Raw genomic sequence first — 13,676 nt, forward strand, 5'->3', positions numbered from 1 at the left:
GACTAGACTGACAGACTCCTTGCAGCTTCGATCTCGTATCAGATGGTTTTTGGATAGCATGCGAGACACACCCCCCTCTTACCTAGATTGACGAGTAGATTGATGATTAGTTTGATGTATCTTTTGGATGAACCTTATTTGGACTGCGTATGTATGCAGTCGATTGCATCATGATTTATGTACCATTTGTGAAACTCTGTGATGTTATTTATGATATCTATTGTTGTTGTGTTATGACGGAGCGTGGGGCTCCTCACCGGGAGACCGCGCAGGCCCCCCTTTGCCGGTTCGGTCGGGGGCGCTAAGTGAGGTTCTTCGCCCTCGATCTGAGGAACGTCAGCGAGAGATGAAGCGCACAAGACACGGGTGACGTAGACAGGTTCGGGCCGCTGAGAAGCGTAACACCCTACTCCTGTGTTCTGGTGGATCTGTTTGTGAAGGAATACAGAGAGCTCGAGAGCGAGAGAGAGTTCAGGCTCTAGAACCCATTCGCCAGAGTCCCAACCCCCCTTCCCCTAGGCCTGGGCCTCCTTTTTATCTGGTCAGGGGTCACCACATGGGCCTCTAGCTGCCTAAGAAAGGAAACATGCTTTTTACAATCAGGGCTAGTCTACAGCAGGAAGTGACCTCTGACAAGCAGAGCACACGCCTCCTGCCCCGCTCGCCAGCTTTTCCGGTGGACGCCCATTTCAACCTTCATTCAATGGCCAGCGACTTCCTTGCCATGCTTGCGCTGAAGCCTGGAATGGATTTGACCGGGACTGACATACCAACTCCAGGAGTTAGCACGCCGGCTCCGGCTAGGGACGAGAGCCAGGAAGCTCTCATCATTCCGACGGGACGGGGCGAGGCGTGTGACAGGCCGCCTGTTGCCACCTAACCCGAGATCTGACCGGTCTGTGACCGGTCACACACCACGACCGGTCACAGACCGGATAAGCGTGCGCTGCGCCGCATTAAATGCGGTGTGGCGCGCTCGTCCAACCCGCTATAAATGCGGTTAGGTGAGTCCCGCTGTGCTCACCTAACCCACACACGTGGCGCCAAAACCACAGGGGGTCGGGGCGCCCCAGCCCCCGGGGCCGAAACGGGGGCGCCCGAGCCCTCGGGGCCGAAACGGGAGCGGCCCGACCCCTCGGGGAGACAGAGGGAGGGGTGGCCACGTCACCCTCGGGCCCGACCCCCCCCGAGGGGGTCAGGCCACGTGGGCGACCGCGGCTACCCAATCCTCTAGTCACGATACCCCCGGCCCCATGTCACCGACAGTAGCCCCCGGCGTTACGCCAGGGCGATCGCCCCCCTCGAGGGAAGCGCTCGGGCGTGACGCCACTCCTTAGGCCTGGTGACAGGTGGGGCCGGTCCCTACAGGCGGGCAGAAACCCAGCGGTCGCAAATCGCGCGCATTGGCAAGGGAAAACCGACCGACAATAATGAGCGGCCTCTTTAAGACCGCTACATCACTCGAGCAGCGCGCGAATCGGGACGAGCCGGTTCGTTTCGCCTGGAGACATGATGATGGCGCTTTTCGCGGTTGGCGAGCGTAGTTAATGCGCGCACAATCTGCCCCATCTCAACCGCCACGGCCGCACATCTGCCGCGTGCGCCGCAAACGGGCGAGTGGGGTTAGTGGAGGCGTGGGCGCGAGAAACGAGGGGGCGAGGTAGTGGGCACGGGAAGCGAGGAGCCGGGCACAGCGTTGGCAAGGGTGTAAAGATGCCGAGGAAGGGATTCGTTTCCTTCCTCTCGCCACTCTTCCCCTTGCCTTCGCCATTTGTGCTCTAACTCTTCGTTTCCTGTGCCCTACCCTTGCCGCACTCGCTCGCTCTCAAGCTCCTCCTCCGCCGGCGTCATGGCACGGGGCTCCGCACCGCTCGACGGTAGCGTGCTTCCGCCTTCCCGCATCGTGAGCGAGAGGCAGGCCGGGCTGCCGCGCCGATTCATGCCGGAATCTGCCACCGGCCGGGGCTGGTCCCGCCATTCTCTATTTTCTTCTTCCTCTCTATTTTATGATCTCCAGATGGCGCACCTCACCCCCAATGCGATAATGACGTTGGCCATCTTCGCGCACCTGTGCGAGATGTTTATAGGGGTGCGTCCATCTCTCCGGCTGTTCCGGTGGTTCTTCACCGTACAGCCGGTGTCGCCGCCGACGGTAGTCGGTGACTGTTACTTCCAGCCGCGGGGGCAGGTGCTGAACTGCTACATTCCCTGCGTCCTCCGCAAAAAGTGGGACGACTGGAAGAGCGATTGGTTCTACACCCCCCTCGCCGACGAAGCGCGCCTCCGACTTCCGAGCTAGCCCCCGGCGCAGGCCTCCAGCTGGCGGGCGGCGGTAGATCTGGGAGACGGCTACGACGCCGTTCTTGACCGCCTAGCGGGTCTGCGATCCCAGGGGCTCACGGGGGCCATGGTGTTCAGCGACTACCTTCGTCTCCGGATCGCGCCGCTCCAGCGGCGCGCCCGGGGCGCCTGGGAGTACACCGGGCCCGAGGACTACATGAGGACCCACCAGGGGCGCAAATGGGACTGGGACCCTGAGGACTTCAGGATGGTGGTCCAACGGGTGCTGAATCTCAGCTCCGTGGAGGCATCCCTCATCCCCCAAGGGGTCCTCCCCCTCTGCTGCGATCCAGAGCGCGCCAACATCCTGACCATCATGCAGGAGGTCGGGGCGTCGGGGGAGCGGGCCCCCCGAGGCCACGATGGCACGGGCGGGAGCCGCAGGGGGGAACAATCTACCCCGGGAAGGGGTCGTGCTTCTGGGCCCCGCGATGGGGGCCCGGGAGGCAGCCGCCCTGCCGACGCCCGGGGAAGAGGAAGCAGGAGGGTACCCCTCCCCCATCTCCTCCCCGAGGGGGCGGGGCGGTGCGTGCCAACAGCAGGCGCCCGGAGGGCGCCGTGCCGACGCCGCAGCCCAAGGGGGAGCGAAAGAAGAAACGGCTCCGCAAGATGGGGGGACCAAGCCATGCCGGGGGAACCTCATCTCGCCCTCGAGGTGGTTGTTTAGCCGACCTCCCCGCAGGTTCGTCCCCGCGCCCACCGCGGCCGTATTCATTCTCCCATCCCCCAAGGCGAGTTTTCACTCACCCGTTTCTTTTTGTCTTCTGGTTTTTCTTCTGCCTCAGCGAGATCCCGTCGCGCCCCTCCCGCCATTCCAAGTCCGGCCGGTCTGAGGCCGAGGAGACGGCGACCGCGGAGGCCCGGAGGCGGGAAGCTGACCGGCGAGAAGCCGCGGACCGCCTCCGGGAAGCCGAGGAGGCTGCCCAGGAGGCCGTCCGGGTTCGCCAGGCTGAGGAGGCCGCTCGGGAGGAGGCCAGACTCCGCCGGGCCGGGGAGCCTGTCCGAGAGGCAGAGGCGGCGCGCGCACGCCAGGCGGCCTGCCAAGCCCCCGACCCGACTCCGCCGGAGGCGACGACGACTTCCGAGGCCACCCACGACGAGGCCGCGGGCGCGCCGCTCGGGCCCGACCCCTCGGGCGACGCTTGGGACGAGCCAGCTTCGGGGGACGCCCCCAAGTCCGGCACGTCGATCGGCGGGCCGAGCCGCGCAGCACCCACCTCCGGGAAGCCGAGGAGGCTGCCCAGGAGGCCGTCCGGGTTCGCCAGGCTGAGGAGGCCGCTCGGGAGGAGGCCAGACTCCGCCGGGCCGGGGAGTCCGTCCGGGAGGCAGAGGCGGCGTGCGCACGCCAGGCGGCCTGCCAAGTCCCCGACCCGACTCCGCCCGAGGCGACGACGACTTCCGAGGCCACCCACGACGAGGCCGCGGGCGTGCCGCTCGGGCCCGACCCCTCGGGCAACGCTTGGGACGAGCCAGCTTCGGGGGACGCCCCCGAGTCCGGCACGTCGATCGGCGGGCCGAGCCGCGCGGCACCCACACCGAAGCGGCTCTCCCCTCTGCCTTCCGCTGCCCCACTGAGCGCGGAGCCCCTCCTGCAAGCCTTGGCCGCCGCGAACAGCACGGTGCTAGACAGGTTAAGTGCCCAGATGGAGGCCCTGCAGGCGGAGCGGGCGGAGCTCGACGCGGCGTGGGCGCGCGTCGAGGAGGGGCGGCGCTCGGTGGAGGCCATGGTGGAGGCGGGCCGCAAGGCACACCGCCGGCACGCCTCACAGCTCGAGGCCCGTCGTAGGGACCTGGCGGAGATCGCCAGGGAGGTGGAGGAGGAGTGGGAGACTGCCCTCATCGCCACCGCCGTGCTCGACGAGGCGCGGGACGACCTCCGCCTCCAATACGGGAGCCGGGCGGCGGAGCTAGAGGAGAAGCTCGACGCCGCCCGGGGAGTCCTTGACGCCGCCGCTGCCCGGGAACGGCGGGCGGCGGAGAACGAGGCGGCGTCCCGGCAGCGCGAAGAGGCCCTTGAGGCTCGCGCCACGGCGCTGGAGGAGCGTGCCCGCGCCCTGGACGCGAAGGAGAGAGACCTGGCGGACCGCGAGGCCGCTGTCGCCACCCGGGAGGCAACACTGGCGGCGCACGAGGCCGCCTGCGCCGAAGAGGAGTCCGCACTCCGCCTCCGCGAGGACGAGCTCACCGAGCGGGGGCGAGCTCTCGAGGAGGCCGAGGCCGCGGCGCAGCGGCTGGCGGACAGCCTGTTCCTCCGCGAGGCAGCGCGGGGGGAGCGGGCGCGCCGCAATCTGGAAGGCGCCCGCGCCGAGAGGGCCGCACTGGATCAGCGGGCCGCAGAGCTTGAGGCGCGGGCGAAGGAGCTGGACGCGAGAGCGCACAGCGGCGGGGCGGCCGCGGGCGACGGCGACCTAGCCGCCTGCCTCGCAGCTGCCGAACACACCATCGCCGAGCTGCAGGGCGCGCTGGACTCGTCCGCCGGGGAGGTCGAGGCCCTCCGCTTGGCGAGCGAGGTAGGGCCTGGCATGCTTCGGGATGCCGTCTCCCGTCTAGACCGCGCCGGGCGGCAGGCGGGCCTCTGGGGCGGGCGGTACGCGAAGTACGCCGCCAACCAGGGGGGCATCGCCCAGCGCCTCTCAGAGATGGCCGGGACCCTCAAGCGGCTCCCCGAGGAGCTCGAGGAGACGATCAAGTCATCCTCGAGGGACCTCGCCCGGGGGGCGGTGGAGCTCGTACTGGCAAGTTACCAGGCCAGGGACCCTGACTTCTCCCCGTGGGCAGCGCTGGAAGAGTTCCCTCCCGGAACCGAGGACGGCGCGCGCGCGCAGGTCTGGGACGCCGTTGACCACATTGTCCACAGCTTCGAGGGTACGGCCCCTCGGCTCGCGTTCGCCCTTGACTCCGACGAGGAGGGCGGTGATGACGGTGCGGACGGCAGCGATGACGAGGCCGGTGACCCAGGCGCGTTGGAGTGAGCCCCCAGGCCCCCGCCAATATTAATAACTTTTCCTTCTTCTTCCGAGGCCTTCGGGCCCCCTTCTTGTATAGACTGATTTATTCTGCAATCAAGTAAAGAGGAAATTTCTGCGTCAGTTCTGTTTGTTGTGTGTATGAGACGAGGATGGTCTGTGCCGCGGTCCTTCTGTGTCTTGGCTTGAACAAGGGCTCGTGCCCAGGCCCCAGCCTCAAACGGCGCGGGTCGGGGCTAGTTGTCACGTCCTGATAAATTCATCCCGAAATAAAAATCATTTTCTAAAAGGAATAATAGAATTAATTAAAATTCGAAAAGAAATTGACAAACACTAAAATACGTACCAGAAAAATTCGAATGTGGCCCGGAGAATTTTTGTTAAATTCTCCTTGGTCTAAAAGGAGCCCTCAAATTTTACTTGAATTTTCAGAGCACCGGAAATAATTATTAAGCAACAAAGACAATTATCAAAGTTTAATAAAAAGAAAACCTAAAAATAACCCTCTCCTTCCCTTTGGACCAAGTCTGGCCCAAGGTTCCTCTCTCTCTCTCGGCCCGCGGCCAAAGTCTCCCTCTCCTCCCTCTCTTTCCCTCCTCTCCCGGGCCTCTCCTCCTTCTCCCGGCCCACTCTACCTCTCGGCCCACTCCCTCCTCCTCCCTCTCCCTCCCGGGCCGCCTCTCCCTCCTCTCCTCCTGGGCCGCCTCGGCTTCGCCCGGCCCAAGCCGAGCCGCGCCTCCCTCCCGTGCCGTGCACGTGTGCGTGCGTGCGCGCCGTTGCCGCGCGCTGACGACGCGCGCCTGACCGGTGGGTCCCACCCGCCCGGTCGTCTCCTTCCTCCCGCCCGGCCTCCTCCTCTCTCCTCCGTGAACCCTAGCCATTTCCTCCCTCAAATCCGCTTGATTCATTTGGCTAATTCCAAAATTGATTAGGGGGTTTTAATCCCCATTGATTCCTCTTCAATTCCCCCCAATTTCCCCCTTGAATGGCGCCCCCAATCGTCGGGAACAGACGCGTCTTTCCCGGCCGCCTTCCATGGCCGCCGGCTGTGTTTCCCGTCGTCGTTCCGCCCTCTCCCATGCCCGGCTTGCTTCCCTCTGCTATAAAATGGAACCCCCTCCGTGCGTTCTCTCGTTTTAGCCCCTTCCCGAGCTCCCCCGTGGCCGCACCACCTCTCCCCGCCTTCTCCTTCTCTCTCTCCGGTGCCGGCCGGCCTCCAGCCGCCTCTCCCTCCTCGCCCGAGCGCCGTCCGGCCGTGCCGTCGCCTCCTCCAGCGTCGCAGCCGCCTCCTCTCCCACGGCCTGCCCTCCGTTTCGCGCGGTGACCACCGGAGGCGCGTTCCTGCCGTCGCCCTTCTCTTTCCTCCGCGCCGGCCGCCTCCAGCCGCCTCTCCCGCCTCGCCCGCGCGCCGTTCGGCCGTGCCGTCGCCTCCCTCGGCTCTGCAACACCGTCCCCTTCACCGGTCTCACCGTTTCCTCGCCGGAAACTCGCCGTAACGGTGCCCCCGCCGGCAACCAGTGGCATTGGTGCCACTGTACTCCCTCCAGCCGGCTACTGTCCCTCATCGGTGCGGCAGCCGTCGTCGTCACCATCCTCCCTCGACATCACCGCGCCATCCTCTTCCCCGGCCAAGCCACGGCGTCGCCCGTATTTCGCCGGAACGCCGTCGCCCGCGCCGCGTCTCCCTCGGTCTCGTCGGCACCCACTCCGGCAGCCCCTTTCGCCGTGCCAGTGCGCCGGCGGACGTCGCCGTCTCCACCTCCGGCATCGCAGCGGCAAGGTCGCCCTCGGCCTCGCCTCAGCTTCGACCGAACCCCGCCGGTGTTCGTCGTCGTCGTCATCGTTCCTCCTCGCCGGCTCGTCGTCTCGCGGCGCCGCCTCCATCGTGGGCATCGCTGCGGCGTGTCCCACGCCGTCCTCACCTCCGTGCAGCTGCTGCCGGCTGCCCTCGTCGCCTCCTCACCGGCCCCAGTCGTCGTCGTCGTCGTCCTCTCGTCGTTCCAGGTCGTTGTGGCGTTCGTCCCTCCGTCGAGCCGTCCTCGTCCGTCCTCGGTGTTTCGTCAAGGTCGCTGCAGCCCCCGTCGTCGTCTTCGTCCTCGGCTCCGCGTCGTCAAGCCTCGTGCCAGCCGCGTCTCGCCTTCATCCAAGGATCGCCGCCGAAGTCGTTCCCTCGCCATCCGTCTCCGCCGCGCCCGTTCGTCGTTGTCGTTCCCTCGCCTCGTCGCGTGGTGGTAAGGATCTCTCCTCTCGCTGCCCCGTCCTCGTCCTTTCGGTGTCGCCCGTGCCCGTTGTGCGGTTGTTGACCCCGGTACCTGTGTACCGGTGTCGGTAGTCGTTCGCTTGTGCGGGTGGTGACCCTGTTAGTGTGCCGCTCGGTGGCCGCGTGGTTTCACATGTGCAGCCCGCGTGGTGTCTAGTGGGGTCCGTTTGTCGGCCACTCGCCTCGGTTGACACACGGGGTCCGCTTCCGTCGACCCGTGGACCGTCTCTGTGTACTAGGTCTACCGCAGTCCTTTAGGTTGGCATGTGGGGTCCGCATGTCAACGGCGCAGCCTTCCTGTCTTTTCCAGGCTAGCGCTTCCACATGTTTTATAGTTGCAAAGCTTAATTATAATAATCCGCAAATCTCCATGTAAACAGCATTAAACTTCAGATGATCATATCTTGGTCATACGAGCTCCGAATCGATCTGTTCAAGTCTCCTAATGTTTGTTATAACCTAAAGAACCCTGTGCTTTCTTTTTATGTATTGTTATTGCTTCTTTATAGGCTTGTAGCTTTGCTTGTGTGCTTCGCGTAGCTTCTGTCGTTCCGGAGGTTCTCGAAGCGTGGTTTGCGGTCGTCGCCGAAGGTTCGGAAGGCCGTTCTCTCTGAGTAAGGCAAGTCACATCATCCTTGAACATATTGAATCCTAGTTTATAAAATTATTTTGATTTAAATTATTGCATTATCGCTTTATTTAAATTTCCGCGTTATCACTGTTTTATCTAGCCATGCCTATTTACTTTTGTTATGACCTTATTATTGCTATTGTTATTATTATCTTGTTCACCCTAGGAAAATAAAACCCCAACTAGTGGGTACTCTATTCATGGTTCCACTAGTATGAATTTAGGTAGATGCTTCGCTGATTAATAGGACAACATTAGGTGGTTTTTATAACTTTAGACTTTGGGAATATTCATATCTCTTGGATACTATGGAATGGGTGGCTTATGGTGGAATTGGACATACCCCTCTCTTCCTCTTTCAAAGCCCCTAAAACCTGTTTTTCGATGGGGTTTGGGTGCATGCCAGTTGTGGGAAGTAGCACCCCGACCAATATAAGGACTAAGCTCGGGCCTCTGTTGCAAAGCACTATCGTACTTCCACATGTCTAGTGGGTAAGGCTTAGTTTGTGGCTCAGTCTGGTTATAAACAAAAGTACACGGATGGAGATGGACGAAGTCGGGGGTCGATGGACATCTCTAGGACAAATGAAGGCAACACGAGCTGCGGCCCGGTAGTCGAGATGTCATGGCACAGGGCCGGTGTCCTGCTGCTGGGGGCTCAGTCCTGCCTACCTGTCCCGGGGGTTCCGGCCGTAGGTGGGGTTGGGTCGGTACTCTTGTTTATGGCTAGGATGGGTTGGGAACTATGTCATGTCTTCCGTCCGTATACCGTGGTGGTATGTGGCACGTGGTTACACGTGAGGAAGATGTGTCTTGTGGGTAAAGATGTACACCTCTGATCAGAGTATAATCTATTCGAATAGCCGCGCCCTCGGTTATGGGCAAGCCGAGCAATGTACCCAAGTTAGTGTTTTAATTCTTAAAATTTGCTTAACAACTAAAATGTGGAATGGTTGGCCTGGGTTGGCTTGGGACGAGCTAGGACCCAGGGTCGGGTTGCCAGTTCGGTCTGAATCATCGTAGGCCTTGGGTTAAGGCAGGTTCGTGTGGGTTCACGGCCTTGATTAATAGTACTGTGTAACTCTAGGATCGTCTTTATAAAATGGCTTTGGGCAACTAAGTGACTTTTAAATGCTGTTTACTGCAAAACTTAACCCCTATATTATTATCCCCTTGTACTCCCTTGCATTAATTATGCATCTTCGGTGTGGCTTGCTGAGTACTATGGTTGTACTCATTCTTGCTCAATCTTTCCCCCCCTTCAGTAAGAGAAGCTTTGGAGAAGAAGTCTTAGGTGGAGTCCTGGCTTATACCCCAGTTGAGCGCCTGTGAAGATGGAGCCGTAGGCCCGCTAGTCCGCTGCTGTTTATTTTTTATTGTCGGGCTTTAAGTGCCTTTGTAATAATGTAAATATTATCGATATAATAAAGATGTGTCTTTTATATCATGTTTGTGTGGTGTACCCCGGCTTTTCCTGGGACGGGGATTAATACACTAGCGTTCGGGAAAATGTATTTTTCTCGGTCGCGACAAGCTGGTATCAGAGCCATCTCGACTGTAGGATGAGCCAAGTGGATAAAACCTAAGGACATATTTTATAAATAAAACTATTTGCGAAAGTTCCTTTTTTTTTCTCCTTCCCCTAATGCTATTTGAAAAAGGTTTACTCCCTTCTTCCTTCTTCAGATTTCAACTAGTACTAGTTGGTCAGCTTTGTGAAGAAGCAAATGTCGTCAATTGTCTGCCGAAGCTCCAGAAGGCTGCAGGATTCGCTAGCGAAGTGGAGGAAGCAGTGAAGCCAGCTGTGAAGCCGAAGCTAAGATCTTGGAGAACCCGCCGCAGAACCTAAGCCACCCTCTAGGGTAGAGTCGTTAGTCGCGTGTTTCCTTGCTTGTGTGTGTAGCGCGTGGTTTGCATCAGTGGGGTGTGATGTAACCATGCTAGGTTGTTTGCTTAATCAACTTGCAGAATAAGTAAAACAAACAACACATCAACAAGAAGAGTTAGTTCCTTTAAGGTCCTGTCTCTAGTTCTGGTCTATTCTTTCCTGGCTTGTTTCCTCTCTCACCTCAATCCCTGTCACAGATGTTTAACAGAGAAAAAGGAAAGAATGTCAGCGGGTATGCCTCAAGAAACTCAAGTTTTCAACTCAATCCACCACTGGCCTCAAGAGAGTTAGCAAGGGCACACCCTTGGTCCATTCCAAGCATGCTGCTTAGTTCACAGCTACCATTGGTTGGAAGTCAAGACCAAAATCAGTATGTGTTTGATCGAGCATTTGCCACCCAGGTCAATGAGCTTCCAATGCCAGAAGAGCATGTCCCCTTTTGTCATGATTGTAGAGAGCAAGGACACTATGCCCTGAATTGTCCATGGGTATATGCCAAAGAAGCCCCTTCCTTTGGTTTAACAGGGCAGACATCGCTAAACCAGCCTCCTCGCACCAAGTCAAGCTTGCAGCCTAGTGTACAAAGTAGAGAGCCCAATGGAGAGAATCCATTGAATCCCGGGAAATGCTTTCCTCCTAGCCTTTCGTACCACGTGGGGTCACGTACTAAGCAAGCCAAAGGCAAGAAGAGTAAGAATCATAAGAGAAAAGCGCCGATGCGAACTGAAGAAGAAGTACGTAAGATGACTATTACCAGCACCGAATGGCCTCCAGCAGGGATAACTATTCCTAGACGTCAAAGAGGAAATACCTTCCGAGGTGCACGACGGTTGACCCAGCACCTCCTAAGCCATGGTGGCAGAGTGTCTGATAGTGAAGGGTCAGATCAAGTCTCCTCGGATGATGAAGATGAGTCTCCCCGACATCTCGGCGAGGAAGAGATGGAATCAAAGGCATGCACCCGTTGTGGAGAAATTGGACACAGTGCTAGCAGGTGTCTCACACTCTGCCCTCATTGTGAAGAAGACCATCCACCAAGGGAGTGTCCCACCCGCAAGGTGACATGTTTTCTGTGCGAAGGTACAAACCATGTGCCCAAGGATTGCCAACTCAATGTGTTGTTGACCAAGACCGCAGAAATCCAACGAACAACCCTACGATTGTCTCATCAGCTAGTCAGCTCCAACAACAACATCGACGATATCATCCACAGCACCAATGCTCCTCCTGCTGCACCTGACTCTGCAATAAATCATAGCAATAATACCTTCAGCACCAACCATTCTCTGCACCGACAGCCTCAGCAAAGAATTGTCGTCGATGGAAGAAGTTGTGTCTCTCCCCGACCTACTCCAGGCCGAGCAAAGGGCAATCAATCTCAGGAGGGCGATAGCAAGCAGAAGACCATTCTCTGCTTCAAATAGCAATCAGAAGGAAGCTTCTCCTGTGAATGATAGCAATATGCAGTCCTAACACATCATCACAGAACCAATCAAGGATGCAGTCACTAGAACAATGCCAGCTATATCTCTCCAGAATCAAAATGAGCAGCCACGTTTGTGGTTTTCAGTTCGCTACTTATCATTGTGTAATCGCAAGTTTGCAGCAATCATGTAATAAATAAATATATTTATGTCTATAAACAGTGAGCTTGCTATGTTTATGGACGATTCATGTTGAGGATACAATGTACCGATGTTAAGCACCTTCCCTTTTTGTTTAAGGCAGTGCCTCGTATTCATGTAATATGGGAGAAATGGGTAATAAAAACAAGTTCTATGAGGAATCTTTCAGAAGATGCTGATATGGGATTATGTGTATAATTGTTTACTGTCAAAGGAGACCTAGGGTCTCATTTCAGAGGAACTATGTTCTAACCTTGAGTTAATAACCAACCTGATGACGGAAAAGAAAATCAAGTGATTAACCAAAGAGACATTTGTTTGGACTAAGAGTTTCAGATGTGTCTTTTTCGGATCAAAGGCAACGACAGTTAGTATAGCTTTTGGCGAAACACTTCAAGGTTTCACTGAAAGGCAGCAAGCCAAAGGACCTCATCGTCACCAGAAGCATCCACAACTCTCGGAGTGAACAGTACTTGGTTGACAAAGTTCAAAAGGTTATTGATAGAAGATACCAGCAAAGGTGTTTATTACCGGGCAAAGAAGTAGGTCGAAAGGTGATTGATAAGAGAAATCTGAAAAGAACACATCAAGGTTGAATGTGTAAAGGAATACTTTGAATGCTAAATGATGACAACATGAAGAGAATAGTGGAAAGTAAACTGAACATAAAGAAAGTGAATCCGAGTTGCTTGTTCGTGGGAGCTATTCCCAGTTATGAACCAAGTGATATGTTCGAGGATAGTCTACAGAGGTCAGATTAAAATCACATCTAACAACGAAGCTTCAAATTTGGCAGGATAACGATCAGACAATAAGAAGTCCAGTAGTAAAGCCATTTGGGAAGACGTCAAAGCATGTCAAGTGGGATAAGTTGGTTCTGTTGAGAAACATAATTCAAAGGCAAAGTTATCGACCCTTGCATCAAATAGCAGAAATAGCTAGCACCCGGAGACCAGGAAAGCTAATATGAGGCAGTTGGTGGCAAGTTAGAAGTAAATGACAAGCATGATATTCTTATGATGACAAACATGGTATCCTAGTAATGACAAGCTAGTGTTGACGCATGACATGAAGTGGTAACTTGTATGAGGTTGACTCCAAGATATGAGTTATAAGAAGTTCTGGAACTGAAGCCCCATCTTCCAATGTCGCAGCCCAGTCGAAGTCAGCTAGAGGTGCAACCAGGGAAAAGTCATGTGAAGAGAAGATTCCATCTATAACAGGAGATCGAGCCAAGCAGTCCAGAGTGGAGAAGTTTTGCTAGGCAAGTTTGTTATAGAAGACGCGACGGAAGAAGTCAGACAAGAAGAGAAGACCGCCCAACCTATCTTCTTGCTAGCCTCCTCGAATCTCGGGGATGAGATTCTTGTAAGGGGGTGGATTTGTCACGTCCTGATAAATTCATCCCGAAATAAAAATCATTCCCTAAAAGGAATAATAGAATTAATTAGAATTCGAAAAGAATTTGGCAAGCACTAAAATGCGTACAAGAAAAATTCGAATGTGGCCCGGAGAATTTTTGTTAAATTCTCCTTGGTCTAAAAGGAGCCCTCAAATTTTACTTGAATTTTCAGAGCACCGGAAATAATTATTAAGCAACAAAAACAATTATCAAAGTTTAATAAAAAGAAAATCTAAAAATAATCCTCCTTTTCTTTTGGGCCAAATTTGGCCCAAAGTCCTCCCTCTCTCTCTCCCGGCCCGCGGCCAAAGTCTCCCCCTCCTCCCTCTCTTTCCCTCCTCTCCCGGGCCTCCCCTCATCCTCCCGGCCCACTCCCTCCTCCCTTTCCCTCCCGGGCTGCCTCTCCCTCCTCTCCTCCTGGGCCGGCCGCCCGGCCCAAGCCGCGCCCCCCCTCCAGGCCGAGCCGCGCCTCCTTCCCGTGCCGCGCACATGCGCGCGCTGACGACGCACGCCTGACCGGTGGGTCCCACCCGCCCGGTCGTCTCCTTCCTCCCGCCCGGCTCC

General features: G+C 57.1%; 1 protein-coding gene across 1 annotated transcript; it reads left to right on the top strand.

Annotated features, from left to right (window-relative positions):
- Window positions 1–2,017: 2,017 nt before the first annotated feature.
- LOC136351693 (uncharacterized) lies at window positions 2,018–8,214 on the top strand. The gene is made up of 3 exons (XM_066303956.1): window positions 2,018–2,152; window positions 6,447–7,537; window positions 8,076–8,214. Exons 1-3 carry the CDS (start codon window positions 2,018–2,020, stop codon window positions 8,104–8,106), a joined length of 1,257 nt encoding a protein of 418 aa, XP_066160053.1. The 3' UTR covers window positions 8,107–8,214.
- The last annotated feature ends 5,462 nt before the right edge of the window (window positions 8,215–13,676 follow it).

This window comes from Oryza sativa, chromosome 9, assembly GCF_034140825.1.
Source record: "Oryza sativa Japonica Group chromosome 9, ASM3414082v1".
Taxonomy (NCBI): Eukaryota; Viridiplantae; Streptophyta; class Magnoliopsida; order Poales; family Poaceae; genus Oryza; species Oryza sativa.